A 20,757-nucleotide genomic window follows, 5' to 3' on the forward strand; every position below is an offset into this window, starting at 1 on the left:
CTGTCTGTCTTTCTGTGTGTACCTGTCTGTTGGTTTTTCTGTCTGTCTCTCTCAAGTGTGATTTCATTTCAGACATCATTCAGTGTTTTCTCAAGATGTAGTAAGGGTCACAGCTGCTGCTCTAACTCCCGGGACACGAACCAGAAAGAGAGAGAGAGAGAGAGAGAGAGAGAGAGAGAGACAAGAGAAGAGAAGGGAAGAGAAGAGGAGAGAAGGGAAGAGAAGAGGAGAGAAGAGGAGAGAAGAGGAGAGAAGAGGAGAGAAGAGAGAGAGAGAGAGAGAGAGAGAGAGAGAGAGAGAGAGAGAGAGAGAGAGTTATAGAGTCAAAGATATATGTGAAATTTGTAATTTTATTATCCTGCATATTAGCACTGCGTCTAATCATTTTCCATTCTTTTCACCCAAATCACGATGAAAGATTTATCAGATACAGCATCCGCAGCGAGAGTTTGATATATTTCATCGGCTTTTCTGGTAGCCTCGTTTATCCCCCCCCCCCCCCCCTTCCCCCTTTTTAAAGTGTGTGGAGGAGCAGCTCGTCACAGCATTACTGACCTAACCTAATATATACTGCGCTTTCCCTCCCTCCCAGTACACACACACACACACACACACACACACACACACACACACACACACACACACACACACACTGCTCCCCAAATCACTCCATCCCTCCGTCAGTTCGCCCTTTCCATCGGCTCACTCAAAACGGCGCCTCACAGATTTCATACTACGTTATATATTCGTTCTCGTTTTTCATCCTATGTTTGTGCAGCGCAGCAATTTCGACAAGAACCAGCCCGATCCGCCGCCCCTCTCCTCTCACCTTGCCCTTTCGTCCTCCACTCTGCCTCATTCCACGGTTTTCGTTTGTCATATCATTCCGGCCGCGCTTTCCCGGTCTGGTCTCGCTCGCCTGTATTCGCCCGACCCGGCCGTCCCACCCCGCTCCGCAGAGACTTATTGAAACGCGGCAGCCTGGCGCCGTAGACTTCCACGGGCAAGAGCGAAGGTATGATTTTCCTTTTCGCCGCTTCTACTTTGTGTTCATTTTACCTATTCATGTTATTATTGCTTTACTACTTATTTTGCTACCACTGCTATTTTTACCATCACCTCTTCTTCTACTCTTACTGATATTGTTACTACTATTACTAAAACTATTACTACAGCTATCACTACTATTACTACTACTTTTTTTTTAATAACGAATACAAATGCTGCTACTGTTGCTGCTGGTGGTTGTAACATAACGTAAACGAAACATTATCGGCAGAAACATAACACTGACGGCAGTTTTCGTGCTATTAGTGGTTGTATAAGCAAGGCGTGTTGGTTAGTATAGGAGTGGAGCAAGCGTTCATCCCCTAACCTTAATTCTCAGGCCACTTGTCCTCGGTGAAAAAAGAGAGAGAGAGAGAGAGAGAGAGAGAGAGAGAGAGAGAGGTGAACATTTACCTACCTGCTAATTAAGGAGCGGGGAGCTAACTGGCAGGCGACAACCTCCCAAGAAATGAACAGTGTATGATGCAAAGGATGAGTAGGAAGGAGACGAAAGGGAACAGAGGGAGAGGGAATGGAGAGAAGCTTATGATATGGTAAAAGGGAAGGGATGTGATGATAATTAAGGAAAAGTTATTAGGAAAGAGATAAAGGAGGAAAAATCTGGAAACGTGGATTTTTCGATAAGGATAAAACACGAACGAAGAGATATGTATATAAATACGAGCATAGATAGATAAACAGACAGGTAGACAAATAGATAGATATTAATAGACAGATAAAAAAAAGTTAGAGATAAACACTCGTCCACATTATTAAACTAGAAACGGAAGCTCGCAAACACGGATAAACGGCAAGGCGAAACACACACAAACACACACACACACACACACACACACACACACACACACACACACACACACACACACACACACACACACACACACACAGAGACACAGACACGACTCACAGCCTCCGAAACTTACACAACAAAACAAAACAAAGACAGCAGCGGGAGCCAGGTGGGGCGTCGTATACGTTACCTTTGTCTCTCTGCCAAATCCGACTCCCTGACCTGCACTAATATTCCACCTGATATATATATATATATATATATATATATATATATATATATATATATATATAGAGAGAGAGAGAGAGAGAGAGAGAGAGAGAGAGAGAGAGAGATGCAGCTTCATTTTCCTGATCATCTAGTCCCCGGGTTTTGGAATGTTTATGTTGCGGCCTTCTCTCTCTCTCTCTCCTTCTTTACCCTTCATCTCCGACTCTCCCTTCTTCTTCCCATCTCTCCCCTTCCCTTCCTCTCTTTTCCCTCTCCTCCTTCCACTCTTTCCCTCAAGGTAGGTGGTGTGGACTCAGGTGGCCAAGGGGATCAAGGGCAAAACTTCCACCTGGACCTCACATTCTCTCTCTTCCACCTCTCTCGCTCTCGCTCTCATTCGCACACTTCCTTATTTCGATGAACACTTTTGTTTTGTTGTGATGACTCTTCTGTTTCCCTCGTTCCTTTCCCTCCCCCTCATTTTCCGCCCTTCATTCATGCCTGCTCTTCACCCTCGGCCTCACTTTCTTCTTCATTGATGTGACCTCTTTATCCCTTCTTCACTCTCTCTTTCCTTGTCTTTGTGTTTTGTATTTCTCCTAAGTTTGACTTTAATGTTTTTCGCCTGCCTTTTATCCGTTTTCTTTTTCTTCTTTTTCATTTCTATCTTTGTCTAATTTTTTTCGTTCTTTTTAATCTTTGTTTCTTCTCCTTTCTGACTTTCCTCTTCATTCCAACATCTCCCTCCATTCCTTTTCCCTTCCTCAACTGACTCCTCCTCCTCTTCCTTATATCTCTCCTTCACTCTAGCGTCTTTCCTTATCTTTTTTTTTCCAATGTCTGACTTTTTTCTTTCAATCCTATCTCTTCCTTAACCCTTACACTGCCAAGCTGCCGTTCGTGCGCTCATTTCACACGCCACAAACTTTCCCGACCTTCCCGTCATCACCGCACCCTCTTTTCATCCACATATTTATATTCTGTGCAGTCCTGTAAATGAGACTCTATTATATTTTGTAGTACAATACCTATAGTTAGGCATATGAATACAATTTACTTTATACCTTATGCACATGACGAACATATTTTCTGAAAAATAATATATATATATATATATATATATATATATATATATATATATATATATATATATATATATATATATATATATATATATATATATATATATGTATATATACACACACACTCTATCCTCTTCTTTCAACCTACTTTTATTTATTAGGCTTTTTCTTCTGTAAATTTCTCTATTGCTGCAGTATTTTTCTTAGCAACTACAGTAGCAATATATATCGGAGGGTATTGGTGTTGAGAACGTTAATAATTCTTGGCCGGACTAAAGAAAAATATTAAAATAAATCTTCGTTATACTGGATTACGTTACGTACGGTGAATTATATATATATATATATATATATATATATATATATATATATATATATATATATATATATATATATATATATATATATATATATATATATATATATATATATATATATATATATATATATATATATATATATATATATATATATATATATATATATATATACACGCTATCCTCTTCCATTAACCTTCTTTTATTTATAAGGCTTTTTCTTCTGTAAATTTCTCTAACGCTGTAATATCTCTCTTAGCAACTAACGCTATCCTCTTCTCTGAACCTAATTTTATTTATTAGGCATTTTCTTCTGTAAATTTCTCTAGCGCTACAATAATTTTCTTAGCAACTGATTAACTATATACAACCTCCTTTTATTTATTATAGTATATAAAACGCTATTCTCTACTTTCACCCTCCCTTTATTTATTAGGCTTCTTCCGTAAATTTCTACCGCTGATCAAGCAGACGGGTCCCAAGAGCGGCGGAGCTGCCGCCCCGCTAACTCCGTTCCCCCCTCGGCGGCTGGTCTCCCCCTCCCTGCCCGCGCCTCTACCCCGCACGAATGAACTGTCTAAGACTCGGTTTTGTATATTTTTGATGATTTTTCGATATTTCTTTAGAAAGTGAGGGAAAACAGGAAAGAGCTGGTAAAGATGGCGATGCTCTCTCTCTCTCTCTCTCTCTCTCTCTGTGTGTGTCTGTCTGTCTGTCCCTGTCTGTCTGTCTGGTATTATTTCGTTTTTTTGCCGTGAACGGACTGTGCAGGTGAAATGTTAGGTTAGGTGTAATTTCCCCCGATCAAGTCCGTCAAAGCAGCTGTTGCGAAAATTTTCTCTCTCTCTCTCTCTCTCTCTCTCTCTCTCTCTCTCTCTCTCTCTCTCTCTCTCTCTAGCGGGGTAGAGACCCGGGCAGCGAGGGGAGAACAGCCTAGGGGAAACGGAGTTAGAGGGCGGCAGCTCCTGCTCTTGGGACCCGTCTGCTTTGCCATCGCCGTAAAACGGTAAAATATTCAAGTGTGCAGATGATACTAAGATAGCTAGAACAGTACAGGGTGTACAGGATAATTCTAGTTTACAACGAGACTTGAATAGATTAATAGGATGGGCAGATAAGTGGCAGATGAAGTTTAATTCCAATAATGTAAGGTTATGCATTTATGTTATGTTATGTTAAAATAATTTCCGATTTCAATGATACGTGCTAAGGAGGTAAACAAATGCTGTCATTGATATAATTCTGGTCATTTTGAGGCTTTAACATTACCATGCTAGGTTATCTGCATTTTTACCATGATAGAATACGCAGTGAAAATCAGTTACGTAATTTAGTTCTAACTAAGGTTATATTAAACATATTTTGTTTTCAGAACATTAGGTCAAGATATAACCTGGGTCCACCCTATTGTTTCAATTTGTTTGTTTACATAATGAAGATGAAACAGACAGTGGCTTGAGGGGGGCAAAGCCCCGAGATTAGTTTTGTTATGTGAGGTTAACTTAGGTTAGATTAATTTGAAGTTTAATAAAGCTGGTTTTCAGGGGGTTTAAAGTAGTTCTGCCGTGGTAGGCAGACCCAGGCTGCATCTTGTCCGAACATTATTTTAAACATTGTTTACCAAACAGTTGTAATGACCTCCTACAGGTATGATCCCAGGAGCATTGTGACCCTATGGGTAGATGTAAGGAATCTTCAGAAAATTATCAGCAATGTCTATTACTTCATACTTCAAGTCTGATAAGAAAGAAAAAGAACCAGAGAAAACAAGACTGGTAGAGATGGATCACCAGGATCAGGACCAAATAAAGTCAAAATTCCTTCAGATTTAGGGGAGGCTGATCATGAGCCAGTACAGCCTAAGCTTGCTTCTTTTAATCCAAAGCAATATGGTAATAGTAAGAGAGATTTCTCTGCATCCTGGTATAATGGACGCACATGGCTTGAGTATTCAGTAGAAAAGGGGGCAGCATTTTGTTTTCCCTGTAGACATTTTAAAATTTCTTCTAAAGACTGTACATATACTAAAGAAGGTTACTCAAACTGGCGCCATGCGTTAGACAAGCACAAAGGTTTCAAAAAACACGAAATTTCTCACAGTCATGTAGAAGCAATGGTTATAAGGCAGGAGAGAACAATTAGCATAGAGAAGAACCAGAGTGTCAGTACTATGGTAAATGAAAAACAACTGGAAAAGAACAGGTACTACATTAAATCTGTGGTGGAGGTAATTCAGTTTTTATGTGTGAATGAGTAACATGGGGTAATGTTGACTGATTTTCAAGAAAACTCAATAATATCAACCAAATAAAATTGCTTTTATTGAAATGTTACATATGTTAAATTTGTATCTCCATTAGTACTACTTGTACCCACAATGCTAATTGAAAACAAAAATATTTAGTATAGGATGTACCAAAATATATGGGTGGTCAACTTTACCCACACAATTGGGGTAATCATGACCAAGGATCAAAATTGCTAGGGTAAAGGTGACCACCTACTTGAAATGCCTGTATACCCCTCTAATGACTTTGGAGGTGTAATCCTGACCACTTTTTAGATAATGTAGAGTAAACCTGACCATTGGTCATTCATAGACAATCAAAAAAATTGTTTTTTTTTTCCTTTTTATCACGAACTTAAACAATATTTCTTGAACATAAAAAGATTATTTTTCACATTAACTGTAGGCCTTGTAGGCCTATAATTTTAAAGTGTACTGCTAAGCATTATTTTAAAGCATTCTCTTTTTCTATGGATCCAACTTAAATATCCAGTGATTCTGCAAAGACATATTGATCCCTTTGATTTAGTGTTGGCTGTTGCACCTTCACTTTAATATCTCTCAGAAAAATGTCATCTATATCTTTATGATTTGGAATGAATTTTGTCCTATCACTACCAGGAACTGGTTTATAATACATGATTTGAAACTTCTTCTCTGAGCCATCTTCAGGCAATACTGTAGACATTACCTGAGCTAAGAAGACCTACAACCACCTCGATTTTTGGCACATTAACCAACACAAAATCAGAAACTGTAAGGTCCTTGTTGCTTTTTTGAACTACTGATGAGACTGAGATGTAACTTGATGTTCCACTTGTGCCACTTGTACTGGGTCTTGGTTCATTTAGGTCCTCTTGGCTGGGTTCTCTGCATGGCGCTGCTTCTTATGGCGGAAGGTGACATCAGCTAATGATGAGGAGGGGATGACTTGACCAGGCTTAATCTTTGGTCCTCTCCGCTGTGTTTTCTGTTCAGCAGGGTTTTTTTTCTTGGGGAACCTAGCCTCTTTCAGAACTCTGTCAACGATGTATCCATGGCTTCAGTTTCTTCCTCTGGTGACATTTCTTGGCCTACCTTACGTTTCTTGCCAGTCAGCCGTTTCAGTAGTGGATCAATACTAAGTGGGTTGATACCTGTGGCTCTGAATCCACTCTTGATAGAGGAGTGTACATTGTCATTGATGATAGGGTGAAGAAGTAGCTGCTTCAAAAGGCCTGGGAATAAGATTTGTTTGGTGCAGCTGCTAGTTGGATGATCTATCTTGAATTTGGTGACAACATCAGACCATGCCTGTTTCAGAGGGCGGAAGACTGCTACATCTATGGCTGGGCCAAGTGTGTGGCATTTGGTGGCAGGCAAATAAACTTGATATTATGTTGCTCACAAAGGCCAGCACCTCGTACGAGAAGTGGGACCGTAGGTTGTCTCCAATAAGTGCTTTTGGTCCGGAAAGTTTTCCTGCATGGGGAATGACGACAGTCTTAAACCACTGACTGAAGCTGATGTGGTCGAACCACCCACTTGCAGTACAACTATAGTTCACACCACCTTGCAGCACACTTCATTGCAACATGGTTTACCTCTATGTCCATTAGTTGTCCAGCTTTGGTACATGTTTAAAGCCTTGTAAACCACGAAGGGTGGCAAAAGTGTGCCATCTGCAGCACAACAAAACATAAGTGATATTGATGATTTAGTTGTATTCATAATGTTGTCACAGTGTTTTGCACCCTTTACGAATACATGCTTCTTTTCTACCCGGACTGTCTGTTAAGTTTGTTTCATCGTAGTTGAAGATATTTGATGGAGGAATGTCTTTCAGTTCTTTCTGTAGGTCTGTATGATATTCTCTCAACATCTCTTCACTAACTTCTGCTCTAGCGCGTTTGATGTTGTTAGCAATTCTCTCTGTCAGTGATGTACTGTGTCTCTTTAGAAATGAACGAAGCCAGTCAAGACCTGGGAGATTACTTTTAAATTGAGACACATCTCTCCCAGTAGATTCAAGATATGTTTTGATGACGATTCTAAGATCCTTCCTCGTAAGGGGGAAGCCATATTGGGCGCATAGTATCAGCCGATTCACTAGTACTTTTTCTTCGTGCTCATTTAGGACACAGGGTCGTCCCATTTTGTCACCGTATTTACCCTTTAGTTTATTCACTAGAGTCCCTTTAGGTATTTTAAAGTCCTTGGCTGCTTTGTTAATTGATTTACGTCCACTTTTCACTGCTTCCATTGCCTCTTCTAGTGCCTCAGGGGAATACTTGTGGCACATCCTACCCGTCGAGCCCTTCACATACGTCCTTGGCATCTTGATATTATTGGAATCGTCTTACTAGCATGCAATCTGAAAGCAGAAGACCAAAACCAAGCTTAGAAAAGATAAAACATGCAGAATCTACGAAAACACTTGTATATATAGCCGATACACACATGGTCAACATTACCCAACCCAAATGGTCAACATTTGCCCCCAAATTAAATCCGTCCCTGTGCCATAACTCTTGCAATTAGGTGTTTTTTAATGGCAAAAATGGATTTTTCAGGTATTTTTTTATAAGGAAACCTATTTTTTTTTCATTTATTGGTATTTGTCTTTTAGTTATCAATATGATATAAATTGTCGCTTTCGAACAGTGTAAAATCTCCAAAATATTATCGACGAACGTTACTTTGGTCAGGGTCGTAACAGTTATATTTTAAGTTTCTTTAATATTTTTAAATAATTCTATAAACATTTCTGATCATTTTGAGCTTTATCCCATGTTTCTAGCTTAAAATGGCAAAGCACAATTAATATTTGAAGGAAAATATTTGCGTTAAAAAAAGTTTTGGTCAACATTACACCACGGGTCAACATTACCCAATGTTACTACCTATGCGTGGAGATGGTAAGAGTGGAGGAGGGTGTCTCAGTACAAGTAGTGAGTCTCGAGGTGAGCCTTCTGGTCTTTTCATGAAGTTATTTCAGTACACCTTGTCTAAAGATAGGAAGCTCTCAGAGATTATGCAAATGATTCCTCAGAATGCCTCCTATACTTCTGCTAGGATTCAAAATGAGATAATAGACATCATGAAAGACACTGTCATGGAGAATGTTGTCAATGATATCAAGGAGGATGACATACGATTTTTCAGCATTAAGTCCGATGGAACTCGTGACACTACCAACACAGAAAATATATCTGTAGTTGTAAGATATGTAAAGGGTAGTAAAGTAAAGGAGAGTCTAATTGGTATGCCAACAACAGATGATTTTGATGCAGAAAGTCTCATTAATACTTAAAACACTCAATGAATGTGGACTAGATTGTAGTAATACATCTCAATGTTATGATGGAGCATCTGTGATGTCAGGTCAGCATGGAGGTGTTCAAAAAAGGCTACAAGAAAAACTTCAAAAGGAAATCCCATATGTACATTGTTTCAATCACCAACTGCACTTGGTTGTAGTATACATGCAATTGTAATGCAAAACGATGTAGAAATGTTCTTTTCCGTTTGCAATAGCCTGTACAACTTTCTACGCCGTCCCAAACTTGTCAAGATTTATGATGGAACAAAACTCAAACGACTTTTGGAACAACGATGGTCAGGTCATTTAGGTACTGTATCTACTATCTTAGAAAACCATGAAAAAATTGTTGATGCACTTGAATCTTGTGAAGAAAATGGCTGTGATGCTGCAATTTGTATTGAGGCAACAGGTTTATTGAAGCAAATCAGAAGTAGGAAGTATATGTTCATTGCATATTGTGTTCATGCAGTCTTAAGATTAATCAAACCTGCTGATAAGCTTCTCCAATCAAGTGATTGTGATTTGATGACTGGAACTAAACTGATTGAATCTGTGGTCTGCAACATAAAAGACATGAGGAATGATGTAGACATTTTCGAGGGAATCATTACAAAACTTTCAGATCGTAATATCTCTAAACCTGAAGATGTACATAACATTCCAAAGCGGAGCCGCAAACTGCCTGCACATTTGGCAAAAGATTCTATTGTTGAGGCCAGTGTAGGGCATTCAGAAGATAGTAGCAATGCAAAAAGTGAGGCAACACTTTTCAGGCAAATATATTGCAGCATTGTAGATAACTGCCTTGGAGAGCTTAATGCTAGATTTGGCGAACGCAGTAGTGTCGTGACTGCTGCAATCTCATGACTTTGGCCAGAACCCAGAGTGAGTTTCTTAGATCCTAAAAAAATTGCCCCATTAGCTTCTCTCATAGGTCTTAATACTGACTCATTTCAGCTCCAAAGTGAATGTCAAGTGGCAAGTACATTAATTGAAAGAGAATTTGATAGCAAATCACACAAAACTCTACATGATTTATGCTTGTTTCGTCATCCTTATAGGAAAGGATTCAATGAAGTCTACCAGTTGTATGCAGCTGCTCTCACATTTGGCTCTAGTAATGCTGTATGTGAAGAATCATTTTCAACACTCTCACGTGTACTAGTACCATACAGGCGATCTATGACCCATAAAAGAAAAAACAACCTTGTATTGTTGTCATTTCTCTCTGACTACACTCAAAAAATTAATATGGATGAATTTCTCCATAAATTTGCTGCAAGAAGCAGGAAGATTCAGTTGTATTAAGAGCATCAGCAGACAGCAGATATGAAATTTATTTCAAATGTATGACATGCTACTTTGCATGATGTGTTTATTGGGGCTTGGAGTTGATAAGGAAAAGATTGGGCTATTTCTTATCTGGATACTTTGCATGATGTGTTTATTGGGGCTTGGAGTTGATGAGGAAAAGGTTGGGCTATTTCTTATCTGGATACTACTTTTGCAAGATGTGTATATTGGGGCTTGGAGTTGATGAGGAAAAGGTTGGGCTATTTCTTATCTGGATACTACTTTGCATGATGTGTATATTGGGGCTTGGAGTTGATGAGGAAAAGGTTGGGCTATTTCTTATCTGGATACTACTTTGCATGATCTGTATATTGGGGCTTGGAGTTGATGAGGAAAAGGTTGGGCTATTTCTTATCTGGATACTACTTTGCATGATCTGTATATTGGGGCTTGGAGTTGATGAGGAAAAGGTTGGGCTATTTCTTATCTGGATACTACTTTGCATGATGTGTTTATTGGGGCTTGGAGTTGATGAGGAAAAGGTTGGGCTATTTCTTATCTGGATACTTTGCATGATGTGTTTATTGGGGCTTGGAGTTGATGAGGAAAAGGTTGGCTATTTCTTATCTGGATACTACTTGCAAGATGTGTATATTGGGGCTTTCAATGTTCTTGAGTTTGCTTTGTTTTCCATGATTTACACTTGCTTTAAATGTGTTGCTATGAAGAAAACATGTCTATATTTCTCATATTGGTACTTAATGATGTGCATATTGGCTACTGGGGTGTTGGGTTTTAAAAGTACATACCTATTTCTGATCAGTTTATTCTGTATGATGTGTATTGAGGCTTTGAATATTCTTATGTGTTCTTTCATGGGTGGCCTTTCATGACTAGAGTTACTTTAAACTTGTTGTTATGAGAAAGCATGTCTATTTCTGATCTGGATGTTATGCAGTGTGTGTCTATTTGGGGCTTTCATTGTTCTTGGGTGTGCTTTATCTTCCATGATTTACTTACCTTCAATGCCTTGTTGTTATGAGAAATGCATGCCTATTTATCTTCTGCATATTTTGAATGATGTGTATTTTGATCAGGGGCTTAACTTGGTTATGAAATATAAATGTCTTCCTGGTTTGGATACTGTGCATTATGTGTACTTTGAATAATGTGAATATTGATTGGGATTTTTAGTTGGTTATGAGAAATAAATGCCATTTTTTATTTGGTTACTGTGCATGATGTGTATTGGGGTTTTCAGTGTTCCTGGCTGTGCTTTACCTTCCTTGATTTGCAATTGCTTTATATGTCTTGCTATGAGGAAGACATGCCTGTTTCTCGTCTGAGTAATTTGATGCGTATATTGGTATGTAGTCCTTAGAAACAATGCAGTCCTCGTCCTCATAAATAACGCATTTAAATTTGCTTAGTTTCAATGTCCTACTTGTGAAACATGATAAGGAAATAATATCTATTAAATTTGATTTGGTGTTTGCTATTACATTCCTTATTAAGTTCTCAATTATTTATGGGTTATTAGGGAGTGTGTGTGTGTGTGTGTGTGTGTGTGTGTGTCTATATATATATATATATATATATATATATATATATATATATATATATATATATATATATATATATATATATATATGTAGATATACTAAAATTAAAATCAGGTAAAATCTGTAAATCTGAGGTAATTTTCCTCATCATTTAAGGTAATACCAAAATGTATATTCTGAGAGAGAGAGAGAGAGAGAGAGAGAGAGAGAGAGAGAGAGAGAGAGAGAGAGAGAGAGAGAGAGAGAGAGAGAGAGATAACTGTTTTATTATATCCCAACTTTAGCCATGACAACTATGGACCCATGCATCGATATAGGTGGGACTAACTCTTTGCTCTATGCTACTGACAGCCTTCTCATGATCTGCCCCCCTTAATATTTCAATTGCCCCCCTATGGTTAGACTTCTGGGGACGGGCCTGAGCCCTTCATCTTGCAAAGAAGAGGAAGCTTGAGCTGGATATTTTAGAGCAGGATCTTGCTATCAAGGCAGCAATCCGGCGGACGGAAGAGGCCAAGACAGCCATTGAAGAGGCCAAGGCTGCCTATTATAAGGCCCTGACCAAAAACTTGGTTAATGGGAATGTTAGCTTTTGGCAGTCGATTATGAGATTCAGGTGACGGCTTATTTAAAATCAATTAACATTTCTTTGTTATTTACGTAAGTTACAGACTTTGCACCAGTCAGTAAAAAGGTGAACCTGGTCCTAAGTACTCATTACATTCATCATTTAATATTTTACAAACAATTACCGTATCATCGGCATTTCTAATTATTGTGTAATTACTAAAACCACTTCAACAATCGTCTGTTTATAAGCTAAAAGTTTCCTCTTCTGTGTATAAGTTAAAAGTTTATTTTATACACAAACGATTGTAGAAGTGCTTTTAGTAATTGCACAATAATAAAATATGCCGAGGAAACGGTAATTGTTGGTAAACTATTAAATGATGAATGTAATGAGTACTTAGGCCCAGGTTCACTTTTTTACTGACTGGTGCAAATCAAATTTTCTGGAATTTAACCTAAATAACTCAAAGAAATGTTAATTGATTGTAAAATAAGAAGCCGTCGCATACCCGATCTCATCATAATTGATGCAGAAGCTGTAGAGAGGGTGAAAATATCAATATTTGGGTTTAGTGATTAACAGTGATTTAAAAGGTAGCATAAATACAAACATGGAAGTGAATAAATGTAATCGATAGCCTCATTTTGGAAAAATTACACATATATATTAAAATATAATAATTAGGTTGAGTGCAGAAGCAAATTAAATCAACAAAATTAATCATGAAGGAACATTGAATCAGGTGGACATAATCATGGAAGATGTAACCCATCCCCTCCACTCCTGCTATAGTAGTTCTAGGAGAAACTGTTCTTAACTTAAAATGAATTTATTTAGATAATTTGATAATCCAACAAGTGTCATGGTATTTATACGATTTTTTGTATCCTATTCAACAGGATAATAACAAAAATTTGGTATAAATACCATGACACTTGACAATGTTGTTTTCCAAATTTGTCAAGTGTATGGGTATGTATACAAAATCTTTGTTATTATCCTACAAACTAAACCATCTTGACACTATATGACCTTATTGGATTATCCGATTATCTAAATAAACTCATTTAAAGGTAGTAAATAGCTGACATATGAGAGGAGGCGAGAAGTGTTGGAGTGTGTGGCAAGATGCGGGGCGGTGTTGTTCTTGGCTGACCCCCCCCCGGCCGCCCTTCTCCCACCCGCCAGTTTCTCCTAGAACTACTATACACATTCCTTAGGACAGGGGACATGACACAAGTTGAAGTAAATAAATATTGATATTATGCAATATGATTATTTTTACCCAAAACAGCAACTAATCATCTGCAGGCCTTGGTTCAAATCCCGGCCTTGGCAGTCAGTAGGCAGCCGACCCAGCTGTGTATACTTCTTTTCAGGATGTTTATTACACAGGTACATGCTGGGGCAAAATGGGGAAGGTAAATGTTGCACAGGCCTTGTATTGGGTTAATGGGTCCTTTTGTCACTGGTTTGAAGGGCCAACAGGACAGACATTACCAGCCAGCAGTTGTTCCAAAAATTACTTGATAACTAACAATGAAGAAAAAAAAACTAAAATAATACGGCCAAGATAAGGGAGGAATTGTGATTGTAACTGACTTTGTGTAAGTTGTTATATCACCCGAAACGTCAGGAAACAGCCATCCATCCCATCCCCCAGAGTTTAAAGTGGTTAATATTGTGGAACAAATTGCATTAGAAAAATGAAATGGTGCAGCAGTAATGACTGGTGCCCGTCACAACGGACAACCAGCAAGGATCATCAAGGAGATGGTGTACACACTTTCAGCCGTTGGTTTACTCAGAAGATTCATCGATTTCTCCACCACTCCACAAGAACCTGAGTTGAAGCAGCAGGAATGCAGGCAGATTGCAGGACTCAGTAGTGTCTGCCATAATTGAGAGAACATATCATAGGGAAAATTTGTAGGAACTATTTTATAATACCAATGATAAAATTTCTAATGCTAGTGTTAAAATGATACGTGGCCATAGTTCTCTTTATCTCTCTAAGTCAAAATATAACCAAGTCGGCTCACCGCGCAGGAAGGCGGAGCTATGGATGACGTCAGTGGTCTCTCATTCCGTGAGCATTTAAGAAAACGGACTGTGAAATGGGATACTAACATATTCATTCCGTGAGCATTTAAGAAAATGGACTGTGAAATGGGATACTAACATATTCATTCCGTGAGCATTTAAGAAAACGGACTGTGAAATGGGAATATTGTATGTATATATATATATATATATATATATATATATATATATATATATATATATATATATATATATATATATATATATATATATATATATATATACACACACACACACATATATATATATATATATATATATATATATATATATATATATATATATATATATATATATATATATATATATATATATATATATATATACACACATTTCAACAGCTTTTAATGTAGATTTTAAGTAATGTATTTTTATTTTTTTACTTCAGAAAATATTAAAATATGGCATGAGAGAGAGAGAGAGAGAGAGAGAGAGAGAGAGAGAGAGAGAGAGAGAGAGAGAGAGAGAGAGAGAGAGACTAATACGAGAATTCAATTCTAAGGTATGTTAGTAATAAAACATATTTTAGATTCAATTATATTGCAGACGTATACACAGCATGCTAGACCGACTGTAGGGTTATATAGCTCCAGACACACACACACACACACATTTGACCTAATTCACAAATAATGTCATTTATTACTGGTGCCAATTTTCACTTTTAAGCCTGAAGAAGAAGGGACCGTGGAATGGACCAATCACCGTTTGAATTCCCACTCATTTACTTTAAGTTATTAATTACAATATAGTCAAACATACCAAGATGTCAAAATACTTGATAATTATATGTGCTTATTTATTATTTTCTGATTTAGTGTAATCTTTAAATATATTTGGTCATTTACAAAATATTTTGTGATTATATATAAGAAAAATAAGTTTTTATTAATGAACGACAAAATTTCAATGTCTAAAACATTAATTTCTGCATTTTCTTCACCTTTTTTTTGTTGGTTTGAACTATTTTTCTTTTTCTATTGAGAATTCTTATTCTGAAGAAAATCCTGCACCGTACATAAAAGGTTATAACTTCCAGAGGAAGCTCAACCTTTCGGTAAATAAGGTCAGATAGTTCCATTACAGCATTCTTTCCAGGCTTAAGGCTCTCTCCATGGTAGCAAGTAAAAATATTTCCCATTACCTTCAATTTCTGTAAAAATTCAGCAGAGGGATGCATGAGACTTCCAGGCTTCCAAGAGAGCACAGCACACATTGTTTTTTTTTCTACTTTGCTTACTTTTGCACCAAGCTTGTATTCGGGGAATTTATGGGCTATGTATCCACCGAGATACAATTCACCTTCTTCTTGAATTGCATATTCCAAGTTCGAGCTTGCATGATCTATGTGTATGTCATATCCTTCAGTTAAATTTTCTTGGTTTTCATAATCAGGCATCTCACAAGCAAATAACATTGCCGTGAGACAGAGTTCTTCTTGAAGTTCCTTTCCTTGAGTGTTTGCAGAGGCTTCAGTGGAGGTAGTTGGTGTAAGATTATGTACATCACAGTCACGGACAACATTATACTTATCTCCAACAAGGGCTGAATCCTTACTTAACAGGTGCACTCGAATTCGGTGCTTGAAAGACACTGCAGATGGGTGATCGCATTTTCCTCCCATTTGCCGAATTATGGCAAAAAAATGTTCTAGGCAATCCTGGTTCAACCTACAAGTTAGCAGATACGAAATTCCAAACATTTCTTTTAACATGTCAAAAAGTTTGGGGAGGGACTGAGATGAAATCATCAGTCCTTTTTGGAATTGATACATTTTGTTGCTGCCACAAACTTTCATTGCTGCCACAGTGTCTGTCATTCTAGAGAGTATGATGTCCTGCGTGCTTATATCTGTTCCATAGGCATTCCTGCTACTTTTTGCATCATACCAAACTCTGGAGTTAAAACATCAAACCAAGCATTAGACAGCTCAATGAATTCTCGTGCACTTCCAATTCATAGAAGTTAATAACTGTTTTTCTCCAAAGTATTTCAATGCTTTAGCAGTAGTTCCAGAAAGCAACTGCACTGCTAATTTGACATTCATTCTGCTTGGCCCAGTTACATGAATGTGTTTATCAGACAAGCGGTGGGTGATTTTCAAGTCATGTTTGGCTCGTGCTATAATCTCGGTTACACAATCATGACTAACCTTGTTTCCATCTGCTAAAAGAAATCCAGAGTCCAGAAAATTACTTCTTATTAATTTAATAAGGTGAGGAGCATCTGCAAATATGTAAATTTTCCTTTCTGAATTCGCTGGATTTGAAAACAGGTATTTTCTGTTGAGACTCCTAATGATTTCCAGAGTTTTACATTGGTGGGCCCAAGATCATTAACAATTGCAACAACAGGAAATCCAGCAAATTCTACATTAATAATGATATCTAAGAGAATTTCTTTTGTCATGGGAGAGTCAAAATCATAAAATACAAGTTGTTTCCAAGGTGCAAATAATCCTCTGATCATTGCACACTGGGCACTTTGTTTGGGACCATAGAGAATATCTTTACCCTTGTCATATGACCATTCTTTTGAGATGCTACATTCATCAAAAGATAGAGCACAAACTCGGTCTCGCTCTGGCATAGCCTCTGCTTTGAATTTAAGTAAATTCATAATAGCTAATAAAATTCCTGGTTCCGCATCCATTTTCCTGGCATGTCGATTTAATGTTGACTTAGATGGCAGGGGAAAGTTCCATTTTTCTCTTAGAAAAAAGTAAGTTTTTGGGCTTAAACTTTTCAGAGTTAGTGCTCATTGATATCGTCCTCACTCCAATTAGTAATATTTTTCTCAGCAAATATATGATCAATTTGTGAGCGTGAGAACATTTGGCTAAGATTCTTCTTGGCTATGCATATTTTGTCCTGAGAACACCGTAAGCTGTCTTGTAGTTTTCCTATTTCCTTTTCCATAGCATTCAACTCCTTTTCCTTCTTCATTTTTGCCTTGTGAAGAACAACTATCTTCGCTTCTCTTTCTGCAACTATTCTTTGTAATGATGTTCTATCTTGTAACAGCTGCTGAACCTGAAGGTGGAGCTCATTCTCCCCTACACTGTCATTCTCAAAGCTGGTTGTGGCATCATTCGGGGCTGCACCATCTGTAACATGAGAAATGCACAAATCATTTTATGTGGGTACAACAGTGGATATTAAAATATTCAATATTCTCTCTTTAATTTGTTGCAAGATTTTTTATATAGTATGTACTTGCAATACATTGGGGACAAGCAATAGCTTAACTTACCTTTGGTCTCAAAATGTTGACCCGTGTGAGGTGATGAGGTCACACAGCTGTCTGTGGCACCATTCTGGGCTGCATCATCTGTAACATGAGTAAGGCACAAATCATTTCATGAAAGCACATTAATGGACATTAAAATTCTCTCTCTCTCTCTCTCTCTCTCTTGTTGCAAGATTTTTTTATATAGTACTTGCAATACATTGGGGGCAAGCAATAGCTTAACTTACCTTTGGTCTCAAAATGTTGACCTGTGTGAGGTGATGAGGTCACACAGCTGTCTGTGGCACCATTCTGAGCTGCATCATCTGTAACATGAGTAAGGCACAAATCATTTCATGAAAGCACATTAATGGACATTAAAATTCTCTCTCTCTCTCTCTCTCTCTCTCTCTCTCTCTCTCTCTCTCTCTCTCTCTCTCTCTCTCTCTTGTTGCAAGATTTTTTTATATAGTACTTGCAATACATTGGGGGCAAGCAATAGCTTAACTTACCTTTGGTCTCAAAATGTTGACCTGTGTGAGGTGATGAGGTCACACAGCTGTCTGTGGCACCATTCTGGGCTTCATCATCTGTAACATGAGTAAGGCACGATGTAAAACCTTACCCTGTTTACCTTCTGCACTCTGTTTTGCTCGGTTACATCACAAAAACTCATGGTACTCCCATTTTCTTTCAGCCTTTTATTGAAGAAAACAATTTTATTTTTGGTATAACTTGCATAAAATGCATATGTTCGATATTAGTTAGTCATTAAATAATTCTTTAATTTACATGTTTTATTATTATTTATCAATTTACTGAATTTTACTCTAAAGTATTTTTAATTTTAGAAATACCTCATTACCCTCAGCAACGGCTTCATTACCCCCATGGGGGTAATTACCCCCAGTTTGAGAACCACTGCATTACAGGAACTCAATATTTCATCCCAAAGTGCCATCAAGGATAATGATAACATCCCTACACCGCCCACGGTATGCCAGTCAGCACCGTCAAATCTAACTTTAAATTCAAATCTAATTCACTTAAAAAAAAATCAACACTCACCTTGTTGGTGTGGCAGTAATATCGTTGGTACAGCTCCAGCCTTAAGTCGTCGTTGATTTTTTGGCACTGCTATATTGAGTAGTGTATACTTTAAACTGGTGGGCCTATATGAAGACTCCTCAAAGTGCGTGCAGCATACTCAATGTCGGTGTCATGGCGGCGGCGGCTATCATCATATTTACACGCCAGAACCCATTTCTTCCTTATTTCAGGGTCTTTTGGGATGCGGTGAAAAGTCAAATTTGATTTCCTATGTCTATAGCGATTTTCACACCCTTTAACAGCACATTTTTTAGACATGATCACTTATTAATTACGAAACATGCCCTCGCACAACTATCCAGAGCGCGTCCGTACACACAGGCAGCTGAACCACGACTGAACCACTGACGTCACGGCGTTCGCTGAGTTGCCACTTTTCACAAGATGCGCAGAAGTTTTTCACTTTTGTCATCCACATAACCCGACTTGGTAGTATATAGACTTAGATCTCTCTGACGTAAGTCGGGAGAAATAGCCAGCAGATTAATGTTATGATGAGGTGGGTTTTACAACTTACATGTGTTGAAGCTTGCCATTCCTCCTCATGGGGATGGTTAGGGTTGGGCAGGGACAGGGTGAGGACCAGCACTGAAAAATAAAGGGAAATTAATGTATTCTAATACTAGTTTATTTTGAAAGTTAAAATGAAGGTGAGGCGGTGGCCAAGAGGTTATTGTTATCTAGGTATTCGTGAGCTCGATCCCAGCACTTTCACCTGAATATTGTATGTCATCGCCGAGTGGCTTAAAAGTACCCACAAGCTTCCTGGAAGACCACCATCCAACCCGGGTTCTAGATTCTCTGCCTGGAAAGGATCAATAATGATCTGAGGGTGACTGATGACGCCACTATAAAACACCAGTTTGTCATTACAGGGTCGGGCCAACCACCAAGCCCATTAGGATCATCAAGTGATAACCTACCTGTGCCAGAGACAAAGATGTAATTTTTGTTTAAATTAATAAATAAATAAATAAATATTGTATTGTAATGAATTATGAGTAGCCACAGCACTTACTTGAAGTGAAGATTCACGTATGCATCCCTGTAACGCAGACCATCCTGCTGGTTCCATCCAGCAGCAGGTGCTATCTGCACAACAGGTAGAGGCTGTGCACCCTCACCAGCCTCGTCACCCGCAGGATCCTCTTCCTCGGGTAAACCGATATTACGTTCCTTGCATATGTTGTGCAGAAGAGCACACACCTCAATGATCCTACACACATATGCAGGGGACCTAACCCTTATCTCCCCATGAAGAATGTAGAATCGGCGCTTCCACTGGCCGATGCCCCTCTCCACGGTGCATCTGGACCTCTTGTGTGTACTGTTATGCATAAAATGTATATCGTTATTGCATTATCCTGAAAATTAACTTTACCACAATAATGACTGCTGAGATTAATTAACAAGTGCAACTTTAGCAAATACACCCCATTTCGTCACCACTCCAGTTTGTCACATACCCGGTTCGCCAACAACAGCAACACAAATTATCATCACCAAAGCACTCCAATTTGTCGCCAATGTGAAATCCGTTTCGTCACTATTGCCTAAACGTCATATCCGACCAGCCTTTGAAGAACTCCAGGAAAAATCACAGCAATGCAAACCTACAAGAAAATCAACAGATTATATAAGGCAGACATGGCTTGATAACACTGTCTGGTCAGTGGACAACTGGGTGTGCGTTCCGACAAGTCCGTCTCTGGTAGTTGTGGATGCATACAAGGAAAAATCCATCACCACTACTAAATTTCTGAAAAGCTTCGAGTCCAATATATGATTAACAATTAATTTGAACATGTTCTCACTAAAATTGTGGTAGGTCC

General features: G+C 38.2%; 1 protein-coding gene across 1 annotated transcript; it reads right to left on the reverse strand.

Moving 5' to 3' along the window:
* Positions 1-17,337: 17,337 nt before the first annotated feature.
* On the reverse strand, positions 17,338-19,183 carry LOC126992020 (uncharacterized). The gene is made up of 5 exons (XM_050850695.1): positions 19,158-19,183; positions 18,884-18,987; positions 18,328-18,405; positions 17,840-17,917; positions 17,338-17,693 (listed from the first exon to the last, which is right to left on the reverse strand). The coding sequence occupies exons 1-5, from the start codon at positions 19,181-19,183 to the stop codon at positions 17,338-17,340; spliced, it is 642 nt and encodes a 213-aa protein (XP_050706652.1).
* Positions 19,184-20,757: the final 1,574 nt, after the last annotated feature.

Source organism: Eriocheir sinensis, unplaced genomic scaffold (genome assembly GCF_024679095.1).
Source record: "Eriocheir sinensis breed Jianghai 21 unplaced genomic scaffold, ASM2467909v1 Scaffold385, whole genome shotgun sequence".
Lineage (NCBI taxonomy): Eukaryota > Metazoa > Arthropoda > Malacostraca > Decapoda > Varunidae > Eriocheir > Eriocheir sinensis.